Source organism: Euwallacea fornicatus, chromosome 6, assembly GCF_040115645.1.
Source record: "Euwallacea fornicatus isolate EFF26 chromosome 6, ASM4011564v1, whole genome shotgun sequence".
Taxonomy (NCBI): Eukaryota; Metazoa; Arthropoda; class Insecta; order Coleoptera; family Curculionidae; genus Euwallacea; species Euwallacea fornicatus.
The window spans coordinates 5,947,474-5,966,993 of NC_089546.1; the positions used below are offsets into that span (position 1 = coordinate 5,947,474).

At 34.7% G+C, this 19,520-nt stretch overlaps 5 protein-coding genes and 1 long non-coding RNA gene across 9 annotated transcripts; 3 read left to right on the forward strand and 3 right to left on the reverse strand.

Annotated features, from left to right (window-relative positions):
• Window positions 1-273: 273 nt before the first annotated feature.
• RIOK2 (RIO kinase 2) lies at window positions 274-2,382 on the reverse strand. Its single transcript, XM_066283176.1, has 5 exons — window positions 1,734-2,382; window positions 1,515-1,657; window positions 934-1,183; window positions 725-885; window positions 274-665 (listed from the first exon to the last, which is right to left on the reverse strand). The coding sequence occupies exons 1-5, from the start codon at window positions 2,165-2,167 to the stop codon at window positions 313-315; spliced, it is 1,341 nt and encodes a 446-aa protein (XP_066139273.1). The 5' UTR covers window positions 2,168-2,382; the 3' UTR covers window positions 274-312.
• Window positions 2,383-2,916: 534 nt separating this feature from the next.
• Uev1A (Ubiquitin-conjugating enzyme variant 1A) lies at window positions 2,917-4,451 on the forward strand. Its single transcript, XM_066283173.1, has 3 exons — window positions 2,917-3,189; window positions 3,259-3,527; window positions 3,834-4,451. Exons 1-3 carry the CDS (start codon window positions 3,165-3,167, stop codon window positions 3,972-3,974), a joined length of 435 nt encoding a protein of 144 aa, XP_066139270.1. The 5' UTR covers window positions 2,917-3,164; the 3' UTR covers window positions 3,975-4,451.
• Window positions 4,452-4,776: 325 nt separating this feature from the next.
• sl (small wing phospholipase C gamma 1) lies at window positions 4,777-17,020 on the forward strand. Of its 2 annotated transcripts, none has more exons than XM_066283360.1 (21): window positions 4,777-5,044; window positions 5,962-6,168; window positions 6,229-6,381; window positions 6,447-6,585; window positions 6,637-6,799; window positions 6,858-7,024; window positions 7,080-7,229; window positions 7,288-7,567; window positions 7,641-7,816; window positions 8,100-8,234; window positions 8,288-8,439; window positions 8,492-8,675; window positions 8,729-8,932; window positions 9,172-9,349; window positions 15,116-15,394; window positions 15,450-15,605; window positions 15,653-15,910; window positions 15,966-16,162; window positions 16,221-16,316; window positions 16,369-16,603; window positions 16,662-17,020. In XM_066283360.1, the coding sequence occupies exons 1-21, from the start codon at window positions 4,945-4,947 to the stop codon at window positions 16,788-16,790; spliced, it is 3,738 nt and encodes a 1,245-aa protein (XP_066139457.1). In that variant the 5' UTR covers window positions 4,777-4,944; the 3' UTR covers window positions 16,791-17,020. The 2 variants fall into 2 exon arrangements, with proteins under 2 accessions (XP_066139457.1, XP_066139458.1); XM_066283361.1 differs by having other exon boundaries at window positions 4,778-5,044; window positions 5,987-6,168.
• On the reverse strand, window positions 9,346-14,248 carry LOC136339830 (uncharacterized). Of its 3 annotated transcripts, none has more exons than XM_066283365.1 (7): window positions 12,551-14,248; window positions 12,102-12,361; window positions 11,596-12,047; window positions 11,357-11,538; window positions 11,196-11,306; window positions 10,168-10,454; window positions 9,346-10,118 (listed from the first exon to the last, which is right to left on the reverse strand). In XM_066283365.1, the coding sequence occupies exons 1-7, from the start codon at window positions 12,590-12,592 to the stop codon at window positions 9,935-9,937; spliced, it is 1,518 nt and encodes a 505-aa protein (XP_066139462.1). In that variant the 5' UTR covers window positions 12,593-14,248; the 3' UTR covers window positions 9,346-9,934. The 3 variants fall into 3 exon arrangements, with proteins under 3 accessions (XP_066139462.1, XP_066139461.1, XP_066139460.1); XM_066283364.1 differs by having other exon boundaries at window positions 12,102-12,861; window positions 12,933-14,246; XM_066283363.1 differs by having other exon boundaries at window positions 12,102-14,246.
• A 243-nt stretch (window positions 17,021-17,263) lies between the features above and the next one.
• Window positions 17,264-18,211, reverse strand: LOC136339833 (uncharacterized). The gene has a single exon (XM_066283369.1). The coding sequence runs from the start codon at window positions 18,088-18,090 to the stop codon at window positions 17,305-17,307; it is 786 nt and encodes a 261-aa protein (XP_066139466.1). The 5' UTR covers window positions 18,091-18,211; the 3' UTR covers window positions 17,264-17,304.
• A 107-nt stretch (window positions 18,212-18,318) lies between these two features.
• On the forward strand, window positions 18,319-19,140 carry LOC136339835 (uncharacterized). The gene is made up of 3 exons (XR_010732214.1): window positions 18,319-18,433; window positions 18,599-18,828; window positions 19,004-19,140. It is a non-coding gene; the product is annotated as an uncharacterized lncRNA (long non-coding RNA).
• Window positions 19,141-19,520: the final 380 nt, after the last annotated feature.

Genomic DNA, 19,520 nt, shown 5'->3' on the forward strand with positions numbered 1-19,520 from the left:
CCAGTAATCATGTAGGTAACGTCAACGCTTTAGCGCGAGTTTTCAATTTCTCGTTTTTGCTGTATCAAGCGGAAAATGCAGATCGCCATTGAGGGGAAGGGAAGGCTGTTTTAAGGGGAAAGGCGTGAATGTGGTGGGGAGAAACAAAGTGGCATCATCGATTCCCCTACACTCCCACCAATAATGCTGCGCGAACATGACCGTGATCGTGGATAATTTTATAGCGGGAGGGGATCTCTGTAATATCGTTTCTCATGAAAGCAATAATCAAGAAACTGTTAAATAAAAATATATTTCTTTTTTAATGATTCTTTATTCCCATATACCGCATGTTTGACGTACGGTATCCTTATTTTCGCGTCTAATTCTGGTTGTAGCATTAGCTTCACCCTTTGCCACGCACCGTTTCCTTTGGTTCTTCTTATTCTTGGTTGCTATTTGCTTTTTCACTCTTTGTTTTATTTCATCAGGATGAATTGTAGTGGTAGTGGATCTGACACTTCTCAACTCAAGCAAATCTTCAAATTCGGAGTCATCAAAACTAATGTTTCTTTCTGATAAATTTGTTTTTGATAGGTCTTGAGTACCATCCTTTGTGATTTCTAATGGGCCAAATTCATTGTTAAAATCATTTTTATTGCTAGATTCATGAAAATGTTCATCATCTGCAATACAGTTAAAACTGCCAATAAATGAAGATAAAAATAATGTTTTAATTACAAACCTGATGATAGGCTCTTATCAGAGGAATCTTCTAATCCTAATTCCAGATTAATATCTTTTGCCATTTGTTTGGTAAATCCAGTACAAGCAACTTCAGCATCTAAGATGTCTATACGCTCAATATCTCTAAATTTGGGATAGTTTTCACTTTCGTAATTAAATCTGCAAGGAAAGAAAGAATAAATTCATACTGAAATTTTATATAATCACCTTTTCTTGAAAAACTGTTTAATGCAATTAATGTCTCTTTCATAATACATCTCAGCATTTGCATGTTCAGTTGACATCATTTGTGGAAAATCAATAATAATGGGATTTTCACTTTCATCTAATATAATGTTGAATTCATTAAAATCTCCGTGTATAACACCCGAATCGGCGAAACGAACTATAAGATTCATTAGTTCATCATAGAGAGCTTCAACATCTTTTACTTCAGATATGTGGTTCAAAAGGGTTCCTAAAGAAAAAATAACATTAATTTCAGATGGTTTCTACAAGAGGCTAAGTAACAGATAAAATGTTAGTAAATATTTGTGAATTTATGGAAATATTGAAAATATTTTGATTTATATTATACTTATTTCACTAGTATGAAATGTTGAAAATTTTAGACTTGAATTAAGTTCTTTGTTTAGACTGTTCTTAATGTAACCAGTTTTGTAACTTTTGTAGTTTCCAAAATCTTTGGAAAAACATAGGCAGCCAACTTTTAGGGGTAGTTCTAATTCTGTCTCTAATTTCCCACCAATATGTCCCAGCTTACAAAACTACATGCAATAATAATTTACCATTAACCAACTCCATTACTACACAATGGCGGTTAAAATCAATAGGCTTAGGTACTGGAAATCTTCGTTCATACAGAGCCTTCATATAGGCAAACTCTTTAGTTGCTGATATGCGAGACAAATACAACCAAGAAGCAGACTTCCTAGGAAAAAATATCACATTTATTATTAAATTTAAATTAAAGATTGAATGTATGAGGAGGTAACTTAGAAAAATACCTATGGTTATGATAGTCCCGTTTCTCAGTAACTTTCCTAAAACACACTCTCCCTAATCTGTGAAGTTTAAGACAGAGTTGTTTCCCATTTGTGTCTGCAATGGTGTATATATTACTCTCCTTTCCAACTCCAATCTGATTACCAAATGAGGCTATTACATCTCGTTTTGTCAAAGAATGCAGGGCCAAATAATCATATCCCAAGTTAGTTAAACGATACCCATCATACCTCTTGCCTCGTTCATAACTTAACAGCTTGTGTTTACATAATTCTCTTAAAAGTTTGTGCACACCACCATGTTGCAAGTTAGCTATTGAAGCTACCATAGGACCCGGCACCAGCTCGTGGTTTTTCATGCCCATTTCTGTTGCGGTTAAAACTCTGAAGTCCTCTGAAGTGAGGTATCTCATTAGGCTGACATTCAATTTCCCCATTTTGCAGCAGATTTCTGTGGGGCTTTTGTGGGATTAAATCAACCTAATTTTTTCAAGTTGCTTTAAAGAGTATCAATTTATAGCTGACTCTTGAATTTAGTTTTTTCATATTACAAGAAGTTACCACTCCTTTCAGATCACCAATTTTATATTTTCTAATATTTCTAATACACACACGTGTTTAGTGTTTATAACATTGTCATTGTCTTATAATATCGGCAATGTCAGTTATCGAAAAGCATATAAACACATGTCCACTCAATAAAAAAAACCGAGATATTAAAAGTGGCAATAGCGTATTGGCATCGATTAGTGATGCGGGGTGCAGTCGAATGTAAAATATTTTTATTTAGATCGTGATCAGTTTATATATTCATTATTACTTATAAATACATATTATTAGCATCAGTATAAAGTATTATGCGTTATTAGCTTTGGGTGATGTGATGTGAACCCGACTTTACATAGAAACAAATTTGATGTTAAAGTGAATAACATACTATTAATTAACATGACCCCGAATAGAATTTTCGAAAAATTATTTTTCTGAATGTAAAGAAAAATTAATTGAATTCATTTTAATTGAAAGTCGTTTAAAACCACAAAGATTGGGAATGAACCGATGGAAACATCCCGTAAAATGACGCCTTACTCTCCAACGTTGTCAATATTTTCCATTAATTGTTAAAAGCCAAAATCATTCAATTTTGACTTTGAAGTTGAAGTGTGAATTGGAATGGATTGTCTCAATGACAGCAAAGTTTGTGGTGTGTGGATGAAAGACGTTTGTTTCGTTTGCGGATTGGTCTTTTTTCGGAATTTTGTCTCTACAAGAGTAAAGACTTAAAACACTGCATTTAGAGTTTAAAATACATTATACTGTATATTGTCTCTGTAGTCCGTGTGCGAATAGCTTCTAAACAACTTTCAGAGAGCCTCTAAGAGCTTGCAGTTGTTGCGATTCCAAATATAATTTGCCTAAAAAGAGTTGGCAAACATGGCTACCCCTTCTGCCGGTGTGGGTAAGATTCTCAACTCCTCTTTAGTTCCTCTTACTATCAAAATTTAAATGCAATAATTTTCATTTACAGTTGTTCCTAGGAACTTCAGACTCCTGGAGGAACTGGAAGCAGGTCAAAAAGGTGTGTCTGATGGTACCATCAGCTGGGGACTGGAAAATGATGATGATATGACTCTCACTCATTGGATGGGAATGATCATTGGGCCCCCTCGAAGTCCTTACGAGAATCGAATGTATTCTGTTAAAATTGAGTGTGGATCCAGCTATCCCGATGAACCACCAATGGCTAAATTCATTTCTAGGATAAACATGAATTGTATTAATTCCACTTCAGGAGTGGTGAGTTAATGATTATTTCTCTGATCAGTTAACTGGAAGATATAGACTATTATTCTCAAGTTGATTTCATTTCATTCTCTCTTGACATGTATACCAACTTTGTCACTATAATTCATCACTATCATTAAGAATAGAAAAGTTTTCACTTAAAGTTTAACTTCAATTTGCTATACCTTTTTGTTGTTTTTTTAACTCACAAGTGTTTGATCCTTGACAGATTATTAATTTAATTGTGGATGTAAATATGTACTGAAACAAAGGTATACTTGAGTTTTTAAGCCACACTTTGAAAGTGTGTTTTTGCAGGTTGATAATCGACAAGTCCCAGTGCTAGCTCGATGGCAAAGAGAATTCACGCTAAAAACAGTTCTGCAGGAATTACGACGTTTAATGACCCTTAAGGAGAACATGAAACTGGCCCAGCCTCCTGAGGGTAGTTGCTTCTAGCCCTGCGTGGAAGAGGGGGGAACCAGACGTCGCGTCCCGAACGTCCACCCAGGGTCGTCACGTTTTTTGGATGTAGATGCGGAAGAGTACACCTGCGAAGTTTTATAATAAGATTACTCATTTGTGACTTGTTTTCCGTTTTGTGTGTCAATTGAGAATCTAATTGCTTATTATTAATTTCCATTATTAGAGGGCTACATATTGTTTGTTTAATAACGCTTTGAAGGAATCACTGGATTTGTATGAACTTGCTGCAATCACACTAAATGCAAAAATTATTCAAGCGTTTTCTTATATCCATTTTTGTTTACGAGAATATTGTATGGAATATCTCTTTGAATGTGGGGACGCAAAACCAATTAGATTGTTTAAGTTATAAAAGCATAATCAACTAATTAGTAAAGGAATAAGTAAATGTAATATTTCAAATGTACATGTTAAGTCTGCTGAAATAAAAGTAATTTTACAGGTAGGAAATTGTGGTGTTTTGTTAGAGGATGATGTTGAAATTACTAAAAATTGCTGACATTAACATTTATTTCTAAAACATTTCAAAAGAATTATCAATTTTTTGAAGACAATTGTAACGTCTTGATATTTAATCATAAAAATGTATCAAAAGGTCGTTTTAGAAGTTACGAAGTGGAACAGATTCATACCTATAACTGATTTTTAACCAATTGGATTGGTTGGTTATCATCAAAAATTAACACGATTGGTTGAAAATCACTGCGAAAGATCAATCTAATCCGAATCATCGTTTCTGAAAAGCCTAATAAAATAGTTTTGGATCTTGACATATGGTTCAAGACAATTTTTATTTTTTTTTCTGTATTCGGAGTTTATTTTATTTTTTTTCGCAAAGAAATTATTTTTAATTTAATATTGTATTAATGTAAATGATATTGTTACCCATTTCCTTATTCCTATTCAATGTTTGTGTTAATTTTCATATAGAAATGAAAAATAAATGTTTTCTTATTTCATTGGCTATTATAAATATTGCATTTACAATATAGAAGAATACTTAAATTGTTTCCTGCTTTCAACTGATTATCAGGCGCCACCAGGTAATGGCTCATTAGTTTTTAAGCCATAGTACTTTAAGTATAAATTGTAGTAGGATTAAAATAGCATGTTACTATTAATAAACCTATTGAATTGAATTAGCAGTATGGCCCTCTTTTGATACTACACTTCCACATGAGGAGGTAATACTAATAGTCGTAGATAATAGGAGCTAAAACCCTGCGATTTGGTGTCGTGCTTCCCATTTCACCTTCCAATTGATCTCCTATATGACTATCCACCGCCAAATAAATATTGTTTAAAAAAATTAATATGAAATTGCTTAAGGATAAACCTGCTAAAGATTCTGATAACTAAACTGTTCAATAGTTTTACATAATTCTCTAAAGTACATGTTTCAGTTACTCATTCATCATCAATTGTAAAATGAAGGCAGGATTTCTGGCATTAAAATCAGTACAAAAATTTTCAAGTTCATCTGCAGAACAAAAAAAGTAAATAATAATTTAAAGAGTTGCATTACCACTGATTACAAAGCTCAAGCACCTAACCAATTACAATACAAATGCCTACATATGACAAAAAAAAGTTAAAAAACTGCTAAAAATTCAAAAAAAAGATGGAGCAATAATTGTTACATGTGGGAAAATAAGACAAACAACATTACCAAATTTTGTGTTCTCTTTGCATTTCATTAGTGATTATTTTGTGAATAGATGTAATTATTTTTATGGCAAGGACATAAAGCACAAACAGTTGATATCATTTTCCCCTGGAAATAAAGGATTTTGTTATTGGCTGTAGTGGCAGTTTATTCATATTCAATTAAAAAAATCACACCAGTTAAATACTTGCAGTAAAAACTATATTCATAACTGAGCAAAGGAATTCTTGACTGTATATCTTTCATATATTCTTTCAAAATAACATTTTAAATTGCTTTACCAATCATTCACAGCTACAATGTTTCATCAACTGCACAGTGGTTCTGGTTACATCCCAGAAATGGAACAAGTTATTAGTCAATTGGAAAGAGGCACACTGGTGACAAAATTTTCATGGAGGAAAAGACCTGAAAGTAAAACTCTTGCCATTAGACGAGAAACTAGACAGCTGATATGGACTCGCCCTATGTCGAATTCTACATCCAAGGCTAGTTTTGAAGGTAAAAAATCGATTTATGTTCATTTGTTGCAAATATGTAACATTTAATAATGCATGATAGGTACAGTTGATCTGTCTGAAATCAAAGAAGTCCGAGTGGGGAAAGCCTCTAGGGATTTTGAAAAATGGCCTGAGGAAGCAAAATTGAAAGAAACTAAATGTTTTGTTGTGTTTTATGGACTTGAATTTAAATTAAGGTCACTGAGTATAGCAGGTAAACTCACCAAATATCCCAAGTTAAAATAAAAATACTTTTTACTTACATTTTACATTTTGCAGCTCTCTCTGATGAAGAACGCAGGCTGTGGGTAAAAGGACTAAACCATTTAGTAAAAGATAGTATTAGTGCACCTTATTCTTTACAAGTTCAAAGTTGGTTAAGAAGAGAATTTTATGAAATGGAGGGATCTAGGGAAACGTATGAATAAAATTCATTAGTCAAGTTTTTTGTTGGAATAAATTTTTGCAGGGTTAACTTGAAAGATCTGAAGTCATTTCTTCCTAGAATTAATTACAAAATTCCTACTAGTAAATTAAGAGAAATTTTCAATGAAGTAGACAACAGAAGACGAGGTGAAATAGGTTTTGATGATTTTACTTTGCTATATCAAAAGCTAATTCTAGAGGAAAATGTAAGTTTACAACATAGAAGCACTGTACACAAAAAAAATATGCAAAATTCTCTCCTAGGTTATCAATGACGTATTCGATAAAATCCGCATTTATTCTTCTAACATGAAACATGTAACTCTTCAGGAACTTCAAAAGTTTTTCGTCCAGGAACAGGATGACCTTTCTTCTAGCGATAAAGTGCTGGTCAGAAACTTTATCTGTGATTTTTTACGAGATCCACACAGGTATCCTACAGTTCTCCTATTTTATTCTGGTATTGATGCAGAATGTATGTTTCAGAGAAGTACAAGAACCCTGTTTCACTGTCGCCGAATTTATAGATTTTCTATTCTCTAAACAAAACGATCTGTGGGATGCTAGTAAAAGCATCGTTTATCAAGACATGACTCGTCCGTTGTGTCACTACTGGATTGCTAGCTCGCACAATACGTAAAAAGGGATTTAACGAAAAGCCTTCATTTAGGATCGTTTATATATGCTCTTTTAGATACTTGACGGGTGATCAGTTTTCTTCAGAATCCTCGGTTGAAGCGTATGCCCGCTGCCTGCGAATGGGCTGTAGGTGTATAGAGCTGGACTGTTGGGATGGCCCCGACTGTACTCCATATATTTTCCATGGACATACCTTAACGAGTAAAATTAAATTTATTGACGTATTGAGGACGATTAAAGAACATGCTTTCGTTACGTCTGAATATCCAGTTATATTATCCATTGAGGACAACTGTTCATTGCCACAGCAGAGAAAGATGGCTAATAATCTGCGGGTAAGATTATTTATGTAGCAATTTTGAAACAGCCCTCGACAACACCGTTGAAAATAATTTGTTGTTTATTTAGGACATTTTTGGTGATATGCTTTTGGTGCGACCTTACGATAAAGACGAGGCCGTCCTGCCTTCTCCTTACAATTTGCGTCGCAAAATTATTTTAAAGCATAAAAAATTACCGGAAGGTCAAGAAGACATGCCTTCGGTGTTCATGAAAATGGAGTCAACTGACAACATGGATCTAAGGTTAGTTTTTTATGGCTTCAGTTCTCTAATGCATGTTAAATTTGAAAACACTATAATATAGAAAAGCAATGCCGAAATTCGAAACTGTGCCGTCTCTAGACTATAGAACATCATGAGAGGTAGTATTGTACGTACGGCTTTTCTAAACGATAATACCATTTTTTTTAAGGAAAGAGGGTTTGAAATAAAACCCTTTAATATTTTGTCTAAGCCGTTCCAGTCTTAAAGCCAATTGATAATTCAGGCGCAGATACACTTCTAATAGTAATTCTTTTGGTTTCAGGAATGCCGTTAAAAGCGGGGAAATGTACCTAGAAGACCCAGTCGATAAGGAGTGGACTCCACATTTTTTCGTGTTAAACGATAATAAATTGTTCTATACTAGTCATTATAAGTTGGATGGAGAAGGTTCGGAAAGGTAAACGTCTTCTATAAGTTTAATGCGGAGTAAATTTAATTAGAGAGTTGCAGGGAAGACGAGGAAGAGGAAAATAACACATTTGCGCGGCCTAACAAAAATGTTCCCAACGAGGAGCTACATTTTAGTGAAAAATGGTTTCACGGTAAATTGCCCAAAGGCCGAGAAGAAGCTGAGCATTTGTTGCGAATTTATGCTCATTTAGGTTCGTTTCATTTCTGACTTTCTTGTTCTCTATTCTCAAATAAAATCTTTAGGTGATGGGACTTTTCTTGTCAGAGCTAGCGTGACTTTTGTCGGCGAATATTCTTTGTCTTTTTGGCGCAACGGCCAGGTGAACCACTGTCGTATACGCTCTAAGCAGGATAAGCAGCAAACTAAATATTATCTTATAGATGGCAAATACTTCGACAGCCTGTACAGTCTCATTACGCATTATAGGTACGTATTTGCTTGTGTTGTTGGGTAGCATTGGATTAGTCAATTTTGTGTAGGTCTTGTCCATTAGTTACCACGGAGTTTTCCATCACCTTACAAGAACCAGTGCCTCAACCAAATCTTCATGAAAACGAAGAGTGGTATCATAAACACACGACCAAACAACAGGCCGAAGACGTATTGAAACGGATAAAGACAGAAGGCGCTTTTCTTGTCAGACCTAGTGAGAACGATATCAATTGCTATACCATTAGTTTTAGGTAAAAGAGAAATTAGAATTCTTGATATTAATCTCTGAATTAAGGTGTATTTGTATTTTTTGTGATCGCTCATTAATTTCCTACATGTTGTCCAGCAACCTATAGGAAATATACATCACAATATGGCAGTTTTTGTTTGAATAAATGAATAAGTTTTAGTGTGTAAAATTTACGAAAGTAATTGACAAAACAGTAAACGACACTGGAAATAACGTTCAAGATAATTTATTTTTTTTAAGGGCTGACAGGAAAATTAAGCATTGCCGAATTAAGTTGGAGGGCCGATTGTATACGATAGGCAGTGTCGAATTTGAAAGCTTGGTGGACATGATTAACTATTACGAAGCTCATGCCCTGTATAGGAGGGTAAAGCTTAGCCACCCCATTACCGAACAGGCTATTAGAATGTTGGCATTGGTAAGAAAAACATTTTTTTTTCATTAAAAAAATATACATATTCAAAAACCTACGAGTAGTTACACACTTTCATAGTAATACATATAACATTGCACCAATCCAGCCCAAAATTAACAGTTATTGGAGTACATACTTAACAACTAAGAAAGTGAAGAATTTACTTAATTGATAATTCTGTACAATATTTTTTTGTTTCTTGCTACAGAGTTGAAACATTAAATACTGAATATTATTATTATATGGTTAAGAATTAGCCTAAACTAAACTAAATCAAGAAAATGTCGATTATATAAAGCAATGATCTTCCTTAAAACTATTTTTCTCAGTCTTACAGTGAGGTAGTTAAATGGTTTCATTGTTACGCTATATTAATAATTATTTATTGCGCTTATTGCTACCATCAACGTTTGCCAGTACAAAGGTCTTGGCAATATTAGAGAGTCGAAATCAATTAAGAATAGGCCACAATGTTATCTATTCAGATGCACTTTTAGATATTCTCTCTCATTTACATGTTTCTACAAGCGCAGTACCTGAGAGACTCAGAGATCATTGACGTCGTCGCACTCGTCAAGGTGGTGACCTTTATTCCAAAATAACTTTAAACGTGAGTTTAGAAAATTTTAACTGCTCAGGAACAGTAATACGGTACAAATAAGTTATTCCACCAGAGATCTCATAATAATCCATATTGTCCCCTTGATGTGAATTTTTTGGCTGTTTGCCATGAGAGAAATATATCGATCTAAAGCCGTTCTTCAAGCTAAGCCTACTATACTCTTATATAACTTCGAAATATTACTCCTAACAATACTTACTCCATCATGCCTGCTTCCCGCTTTACAGCACCTCCTTCATACGCTTGATAGTTGATATAGGGAGAGCCATACAATCCTCTTGCGTATTGCATTCCATCGTTGTAAGTCAAACCGTACCCGTTTTCGGTGTATCCCAAATGAAACCTGGGAATAGTTTGGGGGATTCCGACGGCTTTGATGACCTGCAGCTCTGAAGTAGCTTGTTGATGGGGTGTCAAATTGTTGTTATGAACTACCAGGTTCGAATCGAGATCGTCGTAGTGGATTGGTACCACTAGCTTTAGTTGCTAGGCAAATAAATTTCGACTTTGATATTGATTTGTATATAGTGAAAAAATATAGTCATGAATTATAAAAAAAATACACCAGCAGAAATGGAGCTTAACTGACGATCGAAAGCCCATAGATGGTCTCTGTACTTGCATTAATGTGAACGTCATAGAACAATGTAAGTCATTCGTCAAAAACTACTTGATGTGCAGACAAGCGTCGCAATTTTTGCGAGAATTTCATAGCGCAAGAGGAATTTCATTGTCGATGTATTGTGCTTTTCTGGTTTTTCATTTGGAAAATATGCCGGTTCTAAGAATGTTGTAATATGCCAATTATTGGGACTGGACTGGACATGTTACAGTTATTATTTCTTCTTGTTTTATAGACCCCAGGGTAGCGCGAGACTCGAATAGTACCAATACAAATATTTTTTTACTACACAATTTTTTGATGAATGTATACAACTCATTCTAGTTTAGCTTTTAATAAACTGGAATATATTTAAAGAGAATTAAGAAAAAAAATGTTATGCATTTTTCGCAGTTGTAGAAGTAGGTATAACATGAAACACTTGTGAAAAATGTTCCTTTCAACACTAGTTGCCCAATGCACTTTTTCTTGCATAGAAATATGCGTCGAAAAGTTTTGGGGCGTGTCTCTGTAAGTGTTTTTGTGAACAGAAAAATTTGCTGCATACTTTTCAAAAAGACAGGAGTGTGGACGTGCGACGCAGTCAATCAACTTAAACTACTTACGGCAGGTTTAAGATCCTCGGCACTTAGATAGGATGATGTAACCGACTTTACTACGCTTTGTATCTCATCAGAATTTGCCATGACAGTAGAAGGTGTTGTAATGGTTTCGGCCTAAAACACGTTACAATTATAAAAGCATAACGGATTATTAATATAAGTACCGTGGTTGTTTCTTCTTCATGTGCACCGCCGAAAATGCCGCTAAATGGCATAAATAACCAACTAGACCTTTCAGTTGTTGTACTCGTCGTGCTATTTGGGTTCACGGTATGTTCTTTGGAAAGGTCGAAATTCCTCTGAGATATGGGCATCGGAAGTGGATATTCATAGGCTGGCGAGGGAGCTAAACATGAAACCGCATTAAACTTTCGAATTAATATTATTATTTGTTTAATTTTACCTGCTAACTCAAGTGGTGTTGTCGGTAGACTTCTGTGCCAATGATACATCACCCTACCATCTGTTAGTACCGTTTTTTGAAGGATCACTGGCTCGTATTTGGTATATTTAATCGTAATTTTAGGTTTTGCAGTAGTTGTATCTGACGATCTTGTGGTTGTGGGAGTAGCGGTGGTTGTAGTGGTCAGAGGTATCGCTTGGGATACCTTCTGATATTGAGGATTGGTAACCCAAAAGGGTCGTTTAGTTGTTGTTTCACTCAACGGGGAAACAGTGACGTAAAAACCCGCCTCGTTCTTTTGTATAAAGGCGGGTCGGTTTTTGATAAAAACAGGCCTACGTGTGACTTCAACTAGTGGCCTGACTGTAAACCTCTCAGTACTGCTGATGGGTTTATCTACACCATCGGAAAGGTTCTCTGCAGTATCACCATAACGGTTCAACCCAAATAATCTAGAGATTAAAAGTTCTTGCCCTAAACATTAACTTGTCTGTCTGTATTTTTACCTAGAAAAATGTTGACATTTGCTCTTCAATTCATCTAATGTGAGTATCCGTCCATCCCCTTCTATGGTCGGCTCTTTTTTAGCTTGCCTAAAGTGATCCTGCTGATCTTGATCGGATGCAATGATGTGTCGCAGGTTTTCGTAATGGTGTTCTACCAGATCGTTTTTCCCATTGGTCATTGTTGAAGTTGGTTGAGTTTGAAGTTTTGGATGTTCAGTGGAAAAACCCAGTGCAGTCTGGTTCACCACAAATAGTGCTGCCTGAAAATGATGGCTTTTTGTAATTTTTATGAAGTACATCACTTTCATTACATTTACTTTTAGGTAAACGCTAAAAACTCGTGGCTAAAACTGTTTCTGGTCGAAAATAAATGAATTTTCATTGAAACTTGAAAATTTTTTGTAGCCCACATTATGTATACAAATAGGCCCGCACAAGAGGATACTCACCGCTAAAATCAACACTTTAGCCCGCATACCTCGCAGCGGCATTTCACAATCAAACACAAAAGAACACCTGACCAAAGCCCTTTAAACTCGCCGTAGTACCCCACAGAACCACTGCGATCAGAGTGCAATGCCTTTTTACCTTTCCGCTCGTTCAACCTGTCTGCACCGCGAAGGGATCTAATGGTTTAAAGTTAGATCATCTTGCGCGACCGGCGTTACAAACGAAAATCACTGCCTGTAACTCCCTCGGTGGAGTTTTTTAACCCTTGGCTAGGAATGCAGTGCACCATATCGGAGAACCTCCTATGGTACTGTTTCGGCCGGTGTTGCAACAATGGATTTATATGATTGATACTTATTAAATCAAGAATATAAACCTTACCAGAATCATAGATGTTTGCCATGGATTGTTAATATGGTGACGAGATACAGCTACTTCCATTATTTTCCTTTTGATTCTTAACAGAACAACCAGTGTTTATACAAGATATTAACGAATCACACGTACTTATTTCTAGGGATTAACCTTTAATTGATTTTATCACAAAAAGTTCCTATGAACGTAAGTCCGCAACGTCTTCCTTTAAGAAGTAGAGGGTGTTAAAATTTCATTAAAAATATTCTTTTGTTTAAGTATTTTCGGACTGATATGTAATAATCGGACAAAATTTGGTATAAGGTAAAAGTGTAAAACGGGCATTTACGTTACACGTAAAACTAACAATAATAAAAAATATTCAGAAAGGATTGTCTCAATAATTTTTGTGTTCAAAATGGGATTAAAAAACTCCACAGTGTCAAATATTTGGAAGAATCGTGAGAAAATTTCAAATGATTGGAAATCTAATGACCGAAAGAAAATAATGCGTTTGCCTTTATTCTCCCGGGTCGATCAAATATTATTTAAGTGATTTTGACAAAAAAGGGCGAATAATTTCCCATTAAGTCGTTTAATGTTACAAGTGAAGGCAGGAGAATTTGGAAAAATGATTGGCGATTATTTCAAATGCAGCTCTGAATGGCTTGATCGTTTTAAAAAAAGGCCTAACATTATCAACAATGTATTTGGAAGAATATACAGTGAGTTACCTCAGTAGATAGAAATATTAGATGAATGGCTGGTCCATGTCTGACTTCTAATAAGTAATAATTATACGGAAGAAAACATTTAACGATGACGAAACAGGAATTTTTTTAAAATAAAATGATGCAAGATAAAACACACAAGTTAAAAAGTGAAAGATGTAGTGTAGGAAAAATGTCTAAAAAACACATCACACCCATGATTTGTGTTAATTTTTCTGGAAACGGGAAACGAAAATTACTCGTTATAAGCAAGTGAAAAGTGTTAAAAATTTTATTTAAACTGTTAAGGATTTGATGTTCGGTACTTTAAGAAAATCCTTGGTGTGTAAAAACATTAACAGTCTTCTTACTGACTATTTTTGGAACAACAAGGCATAGATGACATCAATTTTAACAGATTATTTTAAAAAGGAGGACCAGGAGCTTCTCAAAGAAAAAAGAAAAATATTATTGTTAGTTGATAATTGTCCAGTCCATCTGGACCTTAAACTGCATAACATAAAGCTTATTTTTTTCCCACTCAATGTGACGTCAGTTTTACGGCCCATCGACCAGGGTGTAACGTGCAATTTAAAGCAAATTTACAGAAAACACTGGTGAAACTCTTGGAAACTCAGGATAATACTAATATCAAAAGGCTTACTAATTGAGAGATTTTAAATTTATTAAGACTAGCATCAGATGAGGTTTCTACGCAAATTATCAGTAATTGTTTTCATCTTTCCGCCTTATTAAAAACAACTTCTTCTAATATGGAATTTGATCCAGAAGATGATATTTCATTGGCTCAATTAATAAGAGAAAACAAATTAATAAATTCATTGAATTTTGATGATTTCGTAAATGGTGACAACAATGTTGTTATAAAAGAATTAGCTGATGCAGATTTAGTAAATAAAGGACTTCAAGTAGAAGAAATTGAAGATATTAAGGATGTTGATATTGAAAAAGAAACCGCTATTATTCCAAAAGAGACTCTAAATTGTGTACACACTTTACAACGATATTTCTTTTAACAAGAGGACAGCAATGAGTTTTTTTCTAAATTATGTAAAATTAAACTTCATCTGTAGAAGACTTGCATTTAAAAAATCTCTATTCAAAGGAAAATAATCGATTTCTTTAAAAAATAATTATAAATAATGTCAATTTTTATATATTAATTGTTTTTAAAGTACTTAACAAACAAGTGTTTTCTATTCTGTTCTGAATTTATGTTTAATTAGGCATTAAAACGCATTATTTTAAAATTATGTTTGTAATTTGTTTGATTTTTATAAGATAGACATTTAGGTATAATGACTTAATCCATTAGTCCCCTTAAGTCCATTATAAACGGATTGCACTATAGATCTAATAATTAATTATATATAATAAAAATCTTTGACAGAAAATTAATACCTACAAAGATATGTTAAAGTCTTAACTAGTCAAATTAAGGCAACCTTTGCGCCATTATCTAACGCTTAATTTGTTCAGGAACAAGACGATTCATCTGCTTACAATCATACCGCTCCTTCCTACATGGATCCATCGGCCTTTGCCCCCAAGATCACCGTCAAGGCTTTGTACGATTATAAGGCGCAACGAGGTGACGAGCTGTCATTTTGCCGTCACGCCATCATCTCCAACGTGACCAAGCCGCCGGACAGCGCAGACTGGTGGCGCGGTGACTATGGCGGTGCCAGACAGTTGTACTTTCCTGCTGCCTATGTGGAGGAAATCGAAAGGACGGGACCCAATCAGGAAGATGATGGAGTGAGTTTTTATGTAGAGAAGAAGAATATGAGTTTTATTAGTGATCGAATACCAGTCGGGCGATTCGGTAATCCAAGGATCGATAGATATGAAGGGAGCTGTGGTGGAGCTGTTACAAAACGCGGAAAGGCCTGGTCTAGAGTGGGTTATTCGTATTAATCCGGCAACTGCCTTAATGGCGTTTGACATTGCTGTTCAGTCACGTGACTATGTATGTTAATTGTGACGTTTTGACATTTTTAATTAGCGTGATTTAAGGCTTTGGAATGGTTGTCTGCAATTCGGGAAGTGACCCAAAAAGCCACACAGCAGGAAATGCAACATCGAGAGATGGAAAGAGCGTACCGCATAGCCAAGGAACTGTCCAACATAATAATTTATTGCAGGTCCATTTCTTTTAACATGGACAGGGCTAAGAAAGGATTCGTCTTCTATGAAATGAGCTCCTTCCCAGAAACCAAGGCCGAGAAGTTAATCTGTCAGTTGGAAAGAACATTTTTCCTGAAATACCATCAAGTATATTTAAAACTTTTAAATAAATTATAAATTACGATTCACTCTATTTCATAAGACTCAAATATCGAGGGTGTATCCGAATGGTTTGAGAATTGATTCGTCCAATTACAACCCCATAAACATGTGGAACTGCGGCTCACAAATGGTAGCTTTGAATTATCAGACGGGAGACAAACCCATGCAGTTAAATCAGGCCAAATTTAGGGACAACGGCGCTTGCGGTTATCTGTTGAAACCCGAATTTATGACCAGGTATTTTTATGTGATCAACCACGAAATACTGTTTTGGCATACTAAAGAAACATTTCAGGTCAGACTTTGATCCTTTTGACAAGAACTACTTAGATAGAGTAGTAAAACCGGTTAGTGTGGGAATAAAAATTGTAGCTGGTCGACATTTGTGTAGGTAGGTGAAACAAACAGTAACCTTAAGAATGGTAATGTAATGGAGATTTTAGGTCTAGAAGAGGGATAGCCAGTCCGTTTGTCGAAGTGGAAATCATCGGAGCCTCGTTCGATTCTGGTGTGAAACATACGACCAAAAGGACAATGGATAATGGGTTTAATCCCAAGTGGAACGACGAATTTTGTGAATTCATCGTTTACAATCCTCATTTTGCTTTGCTGCGGTTCGTCGTGCAAAGCGAAGACGTTTTCGGTGAGCCGAATTTCATTGGACAGGCCACCTATCCGGTAAGTTCCGAAACCGCAATTTGCAATCCACAATTCAGTATTGATTTGCTCTTTTTAGTTAACTTGCATTCGTCCTGGCTATCGAAGCGTGTGGCTGAAGAACTTGTATAGCGAAGACCTAGAATTAGCCTCCATTTTGATACATATCACCCTTAAAAGCACCACTGAGAATGCTGATTTAAGATAGTACTACAAGATGCATTTATTTTTATATGAAATCTTATTTTAAAAATTGTAGGAAAAGACTCTCTAATTTGAAAAAAAAAAAACTAAGTAATTTGAATGTTATGTTATATGTTATACCAACTTAAGATTGAAATTTTAATTAGTTGTCAGTCAATTATATTGTAGTTAAGTAATTTTAGATGTTTTAAAAGTTTTATATGGTGTGTCAATAGAATGACGATGTGATTTTTATTCCACTGTTTCTCATTCTTACTACTTTTTCAGCTACGTTTCAAGTATAGAAAAAGGTGATTTCACTATTTCACGTTTTATAAATGTCACATTAGCAGGCAAATGCAGATTACTGATGTTAAATCTTTTGGGTGTTCTGTTTGTTTTGACGAATATTCAATTTTAATTTGTTTAATTAGTGAGCTTTGAACATGCCAGTTTAACTGTTTTGCTATGGTGCATGTAGAGGATATAAAAAGTGTGTTATTCTTAGTTTAAGTTTATTTTAGCATCTTCCATTACAACTATTTTTGTTCATATTTGTCACTAAACTTATCAAAAACATCTGGATATTCTTGCTCCCCTAACAAAATATACAAATCAGCAGGCCATTTAAAATGATGCTCATACAAAATATACTTTTCCATAGTTTCTTTGTTCTCATACATATCATTTTTAAACAATAAATTAAAAGTCCCTGGTTTTCTAATTAATTTGCCTGCTTTTATTGGAACTTTTTTGAGTTGATTTGGCATACTACCATAAAAACACATCAAATATTTTTTATGAGTAGGATGACTATATATTCTAACAGGCATCCTCATCATTATTACGTGAAATATGCAGAACAAAAGTATATAACCTGTCAAGAAGACGATACTATCTGAATCCTCAGCTATAAGCATAACGTTACCCAATGCGTTTTTTTCATATTTTTCTGTATTCTTATTCTTGGCACCCTCTGCTGGTACACCAATTTGCCTGCCTTTCAATAAATATGAAACGCCGAGAATAACTGCAGTGTACAAGCTCAAATGTTGGAAACTCAACATCATGTTGTCAAAAGTGTATCTGTAAATTAACTCGTAGTCTTCAGGAGGATTATCAACAAGTCGGACTTCTCGGTTGGTGCGTCGTTTGAAGAACCAGAAGTACGTTCTATTTTGTGGTTTGTTTACTATAGGGATTTTACCCAATAAACACTTCGATTGCGGTTTGCTATTGACTGCATGGAACTTCAAAGTATTTAACGTTGAACGCCGGAGAAATTCATGAATAGTAAATCTTCTGCAGGTGCATATTAATGACATGTTCTCAAATAAAAAAGTTTTTAATACAGAACTTTTTTCAAGCCAATATTATATATCTATTGATTTTTATAACTAATTTTTCTCGTTTACCTTACCACTTTCGTAATCTTAACTTTTTATTTGTCAGATGTCTACTGACTTCTACCACATGTTTTCGATAACCGATGAAACAGAAAGGCAACAGCGCGCTGTTTTTCTAACATTTTTTTAAGATATTAATTAGTGTCTAAGATAAGAGATTTTTACGTAACCCGTAACTATTGTTTAAAATTTTTTAGATAGAGTTAAACAATTGGTTTTAGCCGAAATTTCTTTTCGACTTATTAAAAACTCATACATTATGGTAAATGTTTTACATATTTAAAAAAATATATACGATAATAAAAAAAACATAGGAAACAATAATGTAACGGATTTAAGATATAATTTTTTTTTTCATTGAAGTCTGAAATTTAATTTAGAAAAGCCGAAATCTTGCCTGATTTTTTTGTATTTCTCATGCTTTTAGAATACTTGATTATAAAGACCATAAAACAGCCGAGAGTACAAAGATAGCAGGTGTCTAAGCCGTTCTCCATCCAATGTTACATCGTTGCTGGTTGAATATTAGTAGCAATAATCCGTGTCCTTTAATGGTATATAGCTGTCGCCCATTACCTGTTTATTATCATTTTTATTTAGTATTTAAATTAAAAAACGATTTTTAACTTGTATTTGAGTTTGTGCCTTGATGGTCAGGTAATTCCCTTTCCCTCTTTTTAATTTTAAGGCATTGTTTTTAATTACTACAATTAACTTTAACTAACCCACGAACGCCCATCCATAACGGCCACACCTTCGGTTTTTCATTTTTCTTTCATTACACCTTTCTACAGCTCAAAGCTCTCACTTTAAGCAACGGAAATGTCTACAGGCCAAGACCGGATTTATGGCAATACATTCCTGAATACACGAGATCAATATAACCCAGATCTATATTTCAACCACCCATCGAATCAGCACGACCCTCAGTATCCTAATATTTACCCCTACGACCAGTACCAGCCTGCCAGCGAACACCAGGTTCAGTCTCATTCAGACCACGTTGGCAATTTTACCCCATTTTACATTGCTGTAACTATTTGTGCTATTATCGGATTTACACTCTTTATTCTGAATATTGCCTTGGGTTGCTGCTCTAGATATTCTGACTACTGGAACGACAGACACACAGGTAAAATTGAACTTAGTTTTTTAGTTGAATAATAAATTACTTTTATAGGAAATCGCTGGATTGTATCTTTGTGGACTGCAACTCCTCATAAACAACCTCCTCTTGAGTATTCCTCAGAGCTACAGGGGATTTCTTCTGAAAATCAGGTGGTTTATCATCATCCTCAAGAAGAAGCTCAGTCGGAGGCCGCCGAATTTTTAGAATTAAGGACCAAAAG